General features: G+C 35.4%; 1 protein-coding gene across 3 annotated transcripts; it reads right to left on the bottom strand.

Annotated features, from left to right (window-relative positions):
- Positions 1 to 1,678: 1,678 nt before the first annotated feature.
- LOC121803228 lies at positions 1,679 to 7,869 on the bottom strand. Of its 3 annotated transcripts, XM_042202919.1 has the most exons (3): positions 7,781 to 7,866; positions 5,541 to 6,383; positions 5,192 to 5,433 (listed from the first exon to the last, which is right to left on the bottom strand). In XM_042202919.1, exons 2-3 carry the CDS (start codon positions 5,983 to 5,985, stop codon positions 5,405 to 5,407), a joined length of 474 nt encoding a protein of 157 aa, XP_042058853.1. In that variant the 5' UTR covers positions 5,986 to 6,383; positions 7,781 to 7,866; the 3' UTR covers positions 5,192 to 5,404. The 3 variants fall into 3 exon arrangements, 1 of the variants encoding a protein (XP_042058853.1); XR_006050936.1 differs by lacking the exons at positions 5,192 to 5,433; positions 5,541 to 6,383 and adding an exon at positions 1,679 to 1,766 and having other exon boundaries at positions 7,781 to 7,869; XR_006050937.1 differs by lacking the exon at positions 5,541 to 6,383 and having other exon boundaries at positions 5,321 to 5,433; positions 7,781 to 7,851.
- Positions 7,870 to 9,576: the final 1,707 nt, after the last annotated feature.

Here is a 9,576-nt window from a genome sequence, read left to right on the forward strand (position 1 = left end):
ATGAAGGAAGACGCTAAGCTGTTCGGCGTGCGTTTGATCCCGGAGGAGATAGATCTCGTCAAGCTTATGTTATCAGCGACTCTCTTCATTACTTCATGGTTTCCACCTTGAGGATAATGTGGATTTTAACCGTAGGGGAGTTGATACGAGAATATCTGTACGAATATCCCTATATCTCTATTATTTCATATATTATTGATTTAGCATATCTTTCCCATATTTTCCCATATATCTCTTAGGATCTTTAGTTTCTTGCTCATTAAGTTAGGCTAGTCTTATAAATAAGAGTATTTGTATCCATTCTCAATCAATCAGAAATACAATCATCATATTTTATTTTTACGTTTTTATATCAATTCGGTATTGTTCTTGGTTTAATCGACGGGTAAGACTCCCGCGACTACCTCCACTACCTTTTATCCCTCCGACGATCGCAATCGCAGGAATCTTGTTAAGGGAAATTATCCCTTAACATCTTGACTATTCGTATTTAATCTAATGTCATTCGAGAATAATATAGATCTGATTTAGATTTGTGGCATGCATTGTGATCGCTATTAAACAGTTGTATTATATTTGAAGCTTGATTTTCTTGGTTGATAGTCACTAAAGTAAACAGCTTTCATTTTCATGAGAATAGTCAAATCTTGACAAGCAAACTAATGAATGAGTTGGTATATACACGAAATTTTCATGAGAATGGTCAAATCTTGAAAAGCAAACTAATGAATGAGTTGGTATATATACTTCGTAATTTTATCTAAAATATTCAAGCCGCCGCAGTTCTCATTCGTACGTATGTATATATCTCGACATATTTTATGTTGCAATCAAGTAGTTAATGCTAATATTCCCATATTTGACCACTCTAAGTCTATAAAATATTGGAGTATATGTTATAATTAAGCTTTGATTTTTTCATGGCTTACAATTTATTCTTATGTAGAACATGTATATCTAGTATTTATGTCAGTTTCAATAAGTTTACTAGCCCTAGCTACAATTCAACATATCTCCTTTTCTGTAATTACTCACCAGGTTTATTGTTTTAAATAAGAATATTAGAAAATAAGGTTTTGAAAATTTATAAATTACATAAAATGCAATTACAAGGTAGGAAAATAATTCTTTACCCAAATTTAGTGTGGAAGTAAAGTCTATATGATGGAGGAAGACTATGGCCTTATTATTTTAGTATGCTCTTTCCATTTTAGTGTAGTTTATGGTATCGTACGCGTTTGATTGTTTTATTTACAACAAAAAAAATTGAATAAAACGATTTACTAAGTTTCAATTTATATTGAAAATTAGTGTGAGAATTATTTTTTTTAAGCAAAAAAACAAAACATTATAAGCCCAAGCAAAGTCGAAATTTGGTCATAAGGCTACTAATTCCCCACGCAACAATTTACGTTTCGAAAAGGAACCAAATATAATAGAGTAAATAAGCTTCATTGCTGTGATGCCATGTCCGCCCAGCTATATATCACCAACCAGCAAATTTAAATTTTGTTGAAGGCCACAATGTCAACACTCTGGACGTATTCATTGATCGGCTCAGCAGTAAGATACTCCTCAATGAGGCTGTCAACTGATACCAAGTCGTCCACAATGGTTATCATAATTTGCAGTTTCTTGATTCCATATCCAACAGGGACAAGCTTAGATGCTCCCCAAAGGAGACCCTCCTGCTGCACACTTCTAACTTTTTCTTCGAGAACTTTCATGTCAGTCTCATCACAAATTAAAGCTATCCAAATTAGTATCTGCACAATAGTCCTCATACTTTTATAGATAATCGTTTAACCCTACAAGTTATATAACCTTAGTACATCACATAATCGGGTCAATCAATAAATAGTCATAAATATTATACAATCTTTAGACTATTATGTTGGACCATATTAAAATGTTCCAACAATCTCCCACTTGGGTCAACATAAAAGTCACAAAATGATTGTTCATTACTAAAGGTGCGCGCTTACTATTTATATTAATTATCTTTACCGATCCGGTCTACTAAACATGTTAATATAGAACCAAAGAAGTTTAAGTCACAACACGTATACATGACTAAACTCATCAGTGATCACAGAGATCAACACATCTAGCAACACAAATCAAAATATGAGTGTGCAGCATGAAAATTACATGCTATGTGATCTTTTGCATGTCTATTTCCAACTGGTCCTCTGAAACCGTAGTGAGATCAGAAAATACCAAAGCATAATTCAAAGTAACTAAAACCAAAGTAACTAAAGTGTGCACTTAATAATTGAAATTCAATATTATTACATGTATGAACATAAACTCCCACTAAACCAAAGTATCACAAGGTCGAAGACCCATGTGAAATACATGCTCATGAAAGACCGAAGGCGGTAAACCTTTAGTAAAAGGATCCGCAAGCATGGAAGTCGAACCTAAGTGTTCAATTTGTAATTGTCTACTCTGAATTCTATCCTTAACAGCAAGGAACTTGATGTCAATGTGTTTAGACTTCGACAAGCTCATGTTGTTGTTGGAGTACATGACTGTGGATTTATTGTCACAATATAACTTGAGTGCTCTTTCAATACTATCCACAATTTGCAATCCTTGAATAAAGTTTCGCAGCCATACTCCATGTTGTGATGCCTCAAAACAAGCTATGAATTCTGCTTCCATTGTAGAGGTGGCTATCAATGTTTGTTTAACACTTTTCCAGGATATAGCCCCTCCGGCTAGCATGAAAACATAACCTGACGTGGATCTACGGCTGTCTTGGCATCCAGCGAAATCCGAATCAGAATACCCAATGATCTCAAGCTGATCCGATTTCCTATAAGTGAGCATATAATCCTTTGTTCTTTGCAGATACCGCAAAACACGTTTGACTGCTTTCCAATGATCCATACCGGGATTACTCAAATATCTGCCTAGCATGCCTACTATGAAAGCAATATCCGGACGTGTGCATACTTGTGCATACATAAGACTTCCCACAGCCGATGCATAGGGATGTAATTCCATTTCCTTTTTTTCAAGCTCATTTTCGGGGCATTGATTTAAACTGAATTTATCACCTTTAGCCACAGGGGTATCTCCTGGTCTACAATCTTTCATGTCAAATCTTGCCAACACTTTATCAATGTAGCTCTTTTGTGATAATCCAAGTACACCTAGGGAACGATCCCGATGTATTTGGATTCCTAATACAAAAGAAGCATCACCAAGATCTTTCATTTCGAATTTTCTTGAAAGAAATTTCTTTGTGTCACGTAATAAATCTACATCGTTGCAAGCAAGTAGAATATCGTCGACATATAGAACCAGAAAAATGAATTTGTTCCCACTGAACTTATAGTATATGCATTCATCAACAGGATTCGTCTCAAAACCAAATGAGACGACAACTTGATGAAATTTAACATACCATTGACGAGACGCTTGTTTATGACCATAGATGGATTTCTTAAGTTTGCATACCATCTTCTTTGGGTCACCATACACAAAGTTTTCAGGTTGCACCATATAAATCGTTTCTGTAATGTCGCCATTAAGAAACGCTGTCTTTACATCCATCTGATGTAGCTCCAAATTAAAATGAGCCACAAGTGCCATGATTATTCTGGTTGCACCATATAATTCGTTTCAGGTTGCACCATATAATTCGTCTCGGTAAAATCGATGTCTTCTTTTTGAGTAAAGCCTTTTGCTACAAGACGAGCCTTATATCTTTCCACATTGCCTTGCGAATCCCGTTTGGTCTTAAAAATCCACTTGCAACCAATGGGTTTTGCACCTTCAGGCAATGGGACAAGATCCCAAACGTCATTGCTTTGCATAGACTTAATCTCTTCAATCATGGCATCGATCCACTTTTGAGCATTAGAGCTTTCAATGGCTTGACGAAAAGTGACTGGGTCATCTTCCATCACTCTAATGTCTACCTCATGCTCTTGGAGATATACAATATATTCATCTGTAGATATTGCAGGTCTCCTCACTCTAGTGGATCTTCTTAGTGGCACTACTTCGTCATGTTCTTGAGGAGGTTGAGGTTGTTCTTCATGTTGTTGTTCGGGAGGTGGAACAAGAATTACGAGATTGTCGTCTTGTTCTGGAATAAAGGGAAGTGAAATTACTTCCTCTTCAAAGACAACATTCTTCATACCATCTTCCCCCCAAACTCAACTTCTACAAAGAACCCTGCATTATTCGTCTCAAAAAATGATCTAGTTGTGGGATCATAGAACTTGAAACCCCTTGACCGCTCAGGATAACCTACAAAGTAACAACTTACCGTTTTAGAGTCCAATTTATGCTCGTGTGGCCTATAAGGCCGAGCTTCTGCTGGACAACCCCAAACATGTAAATGACCTAAGCTGGGCTTTTTGCCCGTCCATAATTCATAAGGGGTTACGGCAGTTGCTTTAGTAGGTACACGGTTTAGAATGTATGTTGCGGTCTTAAGTGCATCTCCCCAAAGGGATTCTGGCAAAGTAGAATGACTAATCATGCTTCTAACCATATCCTTGATGGTTCTATTTCGTCTTTCAGCAACACCATTCATGGTAGGACTACCAGGCATTGTGTACTGGGGAACGATTCCCCATTCCTCTAGGAATCTGGCAAAAGGTCCTGGACGTTGTTCACCTGAGCTGTCATATCTACCATAGTATTCTCCACCACGGTCAGATCTGACGTTCTTAATTCTTTTGCCAAGTTGATTTTCAACCTCGACCTTATAACTCTTGAACGTATCCAGTGCTTGAGTTTTTTCACTTATTAGATATAAATAACCATATCTGGAATAATCGTCTATGAACGTAATAAAATATCGTTGACCATTCCAAGAAGCAGTAGGGAACGGTCCACAGATATCTGTGTGGATAAGTTCTAAGACGTCTGTAGTCCGATTGGCTTCAAATCTCCTAATGTTTGTTTGTTTCCCTTTAATGCACTCAACACACACTTGAAAGTCTGCCATATTGGGAATGGTAAGAATTCCATCTGATACAAGTCTTTCAGTTCTCCGTTTGGAGATATGACCCAAACGTTTGTGCCAAATTGTAGCAGAATTCTCACTCATTAATTTACGCTTTGTACCTTGTGAGTTCACATGCAGGGCTTCATTAAATGAAGTAATAGTATTAAGCAAATAAAGATTATCACCATAAGAAGAGAACCGGTGCCAACCAAAGTTGAATTTAGATAAAGACTAAATTTACTATTTCTAAATGAACAAGTATAACCGAATTTGTCCAATACAGAAATAGAAATTAAATTCCGTCTAGATGACGGTACAACAAATGTCTGTTCTAAATCCAAAAAACGACCAGTTTTTAATAATAATCTAAATGTGCCTATTGCCTCCACTTCAACTTGTTTGCCATCGCCCACATAGATGAATCTTTCAGCATCAATCGGCTTTCGGCACTGGAGGTAACCCTGCATGGACACACTTATGTGAGTAGTAGCACTAGAATCTAACCACCAAGTATGTCCAAGTACAGAAGCTAAATTAACTTCTGAACAAACATAAGTGAAAAATGTACCCTTCTTCACGCGCCAAACGTGATATTCTTCACAATCATTCTTCTTGTGTCCATCTTTCTTGCAAAAGAAGCAAACCGAACCTGATCTTTCCTTCTTAAACTGTTTTGCAGATGGACCCGCAACATTTCTGGAGGAATCGGGAAGAATCCTCTTCCCCTTAGAGAACTCGGAAAGAATCCTCTTTCCCTTGTCCTTTCCTCGTTTACCCCTATAGCTTGTTGCTAAGTGAGCACTTTCTGTCTTACTTTGCTTCAACCTCTCTTCCTCTTGAACACAATGAGAAATCAACTCATTCAATGACCATTTATCCTTCACAGTATTGTAACTAACTTTGAAGTGATCAAATTGATGAGGAAGATATATCATAACCAAATGCACTAATTGATCATCACTGATCGTCAAATTAAGTGCCGTAAGCTTTGAAGCAATGTTTGACATTTCCATAATGTGCTCCCGAATATCCCCTCAGCCATTATACCTCATAGTCACAAGTTTATGCATCAATGAAGCCGTTTCGGCCTTTTCATTGCTTGCGAATTTCGTATCAATGGCCTCGAGGAATTCCTTAGCAGTTGCTTCTTTTGGGACAGTACGACGAAAGTTTTCAGGGATGGCATGTTGCATAATCATAAGACTCATGCGATTGGAGGGTTCCCACCTCTCAAAATTCCGTTTATCCTCATCGGAACTTTCATCAGTAAGAGGGGCGGGTTGCTCTGTCCGAAGTGCATAGTCTAAATTTGCAATCCCAAAACCAATCAATATCTTGCTTCTCCACGATGCATAGGTATTGCCTTTTAGTACAGGAATGGAATTTAGAAAACCAATAGCAGATTCTTGAGCTAGCAAAGAACAAATATAACAAGTAGGACAATAATTAGCTCACGTAAATAATAAGTAAATAAATTAAATAACGACAATTCCCATTTCAAGATGTCGGCACAACATTAAAATTTCATCTTTGGACAAAATAATAACTCGCAAGTGACATCTTAACACGTAGTAATCAAATATAGATAATCATTTCCTGTCAAACAATAAGTCTTCCTTTGGGCCGACTTAGTGTCCACAATGACTTAAGGATAATCTCATATTATTACAACAAAGTACACAAGAAACACGGCCAAATAACAATCTTCCTTTGGGCCGATTAACTATTCGCATGTATTTCAAGTATATAAATAACCTTTACATTCCAAATAAATTAATCTACACATCAGAGCTCACTTTGGCGAGTTAATGCTTTAATTAATTCCTTTAGAATAATAGACAACAAAATCTTAAGTCATTATTTAATTAATTACTTAATAACCAAAACAATTCAATATTGTTAACTGTTTTTTTAAAAAAAAATCTTGCGGGCTATTTAAAAAAAATTGATGGCCTTAAAATATATATAATCTGCCACATGACCAAATTTTGGACTTAAAAGACCAGAACAGCCCACTTAAAAAAAAGTATTTTTTTTTAACAGCCCACTTAAAAGACCACAACAGAATGAAACCTTGAAATGCAGAGTTTATAAAATAAGATAGATAGCCCACAAGAAAATAAGGCCCAGAACCTGTCACCCTCATCAATTCTGAGGAATGAATATCGGCAGTTATTGTGAAGGAGGAGATGCGACGGTTCAACACGCCGTTTCATACCATCGCCGGTAACCGCTGCTAACAGTGACGTCACTACCAACGCCAGACGTCGCCGGTTATCACCCAAGACAGACGGCAACCAGAGAATTTTCCAAAATAATTTTGAAAGAATATTTGTAATGGTTTTGGAAACGAGATTTTGAAGAATCAGATTGAATCAAATTGAAGCAGAATTTAATTTTCAAGAATCAAATTCAAAACAGAATTCAAAAAAACCAATTTTCAAGAATCACATATCTGCCAGTCGAAAGTTTTGGCGAAAAATAAGCAACAGATTTTGAAAGAGAAAATTGTTTCTCAATTTCATACTAACATTCTGTCGAACACAAGGGATGCTTAGAATTATTGAATGAATTGAATCAATCAATTTCCGATGAATTGAACGAATTTAAACACATTTCGAATCTTCATCCGAATTGATCACATAGTTATCGAATCCAACACAAAATTATAAATCAACGAATTATCAATTCGTTCCAATATCCATTGGCTCTGATACCAATTGTTGAAAACAAATTAATGATTCACATAATTCATCACATAAATCATAGATGTTGAATAAGATTGATAAACATAAAGTGGAAGCGTACATGGATTCGGATTCATGTTGTGATGTTCTTGATGATTCGTGAAGTTGGTCTTCCAAGTGTCAACGCTTTTACAGAGAATATGTTTTCTGTATTCTGTAACATCAATAGGAATGGGAATCTATCGATGTATTTATATGTTGCACTTGGGGACCATAACCCCGTATTTAGAGAACGAGTCTCTAACTTCATTATAACTTTAATTTCACCCATAACAAAATTAAAGCTATCCAAATTAGTATCTGCACAATAGTCCTCATACTTTTATAGATAATCGTTTGACCCTACAAGTTATATAAGCTTAATAGATCACGTAATTGGGTCAATCAATAAATAGTCATAAATATTATACAATGTTTAGACTATTATATTGGACCATATTAAAATGTTCCAACACAACGGCCTTAGTGTCTGTTGCAGGAGGAGTTGCAATGGCATCACTGACAGGAGCTTACGCCACTTCCCTCACCAGAAACACCAGAAATCCTCAACAACGCATCAATGTGATTGAACCACCGTGACACAATGACATAGTCCGACGATGGAGGCTTAGCTATAGCAGCATAGACAGTCAAATCATCTTTTGAAGCTTGGTACCCAGTAAATAGTAATGTAACTGCGGGTAAGAAGGTACTCATCGAGCTTCTTAAGGCCGCCGGTGGAACTGAGGTCGGACAAACTGACGGCCATTGCGTAATGACGATTTGGATGATGGAAGATCGGCAGCGTGAGTGGATTCAGCAATTGGAGAGAAAATTAGTGTGAGAATTTATTGTTATTAGTATTGTTTGTGTGTGGAGTCTTAAAAATTCCAAATTTCCAGTTAAAATAAAGTATTATTTACGTATGTATTAACGAAGATATGGGGTTTGCACAGATATTTTTAATCAAATTGAATTAATTGATAGAGTTGAATTTATTTTAATTCCTATATTTAAGTTACATAACAAAAAAAATAAATATCAATTTTTAGGAAGATTGTCCAAACATTGATTTTTCAGTCAAAACCACTCAGGAAATCAATAGACAAGTCATTTTCCACATGACATGAAGACTAGTTTACTGATGAGAGTGGAATTTTCTACCATTGTATCTTATGCACCATCAAAAATAGCCCAAATGGAAGGAAGTTTCGTGTAGCTTTATTTAGCTAGTTACAAAATCATACTAGTATCAAAATTCTAATAGTTTTATGGAATAAATATTTAATTTTATGTAGATGAATGCAACACATTGTTGCTCGTCGTTTGTCTAGTTGTGTTTTTCCGTTATATTGTATCTTTGCTTTTGTGATTTTTGTTTTGTTTGTTATAAACATGAATATGAATCCCATTAAAAGTGGAATATTTTTGTTTACTTGTTTATCTCTCGTCCATTACTTATTTGTCACAAATTCAATTTTATAATCACTAAAAAATTTCCCTACATAGACAAATATACTCCTAATTAAGTTTGAATCTAAACAAAGATATGTTTACAAATTCACACGATAAAAAATTGAGTGTGAGAAAAATAGATAACTCCTAGTACATATTTTTTTATGTACACCTTGATATATTTTGTGGAACTACACTAATTTAATTGTTTTTGTTATACGGTTCACCTTCCCTCTATAGCGCATATATGTTATAGACTTTAATTTATACTTAATCCTAAATCAAAAGGTAAAATGAACATATATGTAAGTAAATAAAATTGGTCAAAATAATAATTATCTAAATTGAAAATAAATTTAAAGCTTCTGCATTTTGTTTTTGTTAGGCCCTTTTTGTTGGTTTCTGGAGATTACAAGATAAAAA

Source organism: Salvia splendens, chromosome 5 (genome assembly GCF_004379255.2).
Source record: "Salvia splendens isolate huo1 chromosome 5, SspV2, whole genome shotgun sequence".
NCBI lineage: Eukaryota > Viridiplantae > Streptophyta > Magnoliopsida > Lamiales > Lamiaceae > Salvia > Salvia splendens.

What these genes read in the sequence shown, in the direction of transcription:
- LOC121803228 (XM_042202919.1), bottom strand. Translation starts at nt 5,985, where the DNA reads ATGGAAATGTCAAACATTGCTTCAAAGCTTACGGCACTTAATTTGACG. An exon ending in CGTTTGGCGCGTGAAGAAGG is followed by an intron (nt 5,434 to 5,540) that starts GTACATTTTTCA and finishes GTGTCCATGCAG; the next exon opens with GGTTACCTCCAGTGCCGAAA.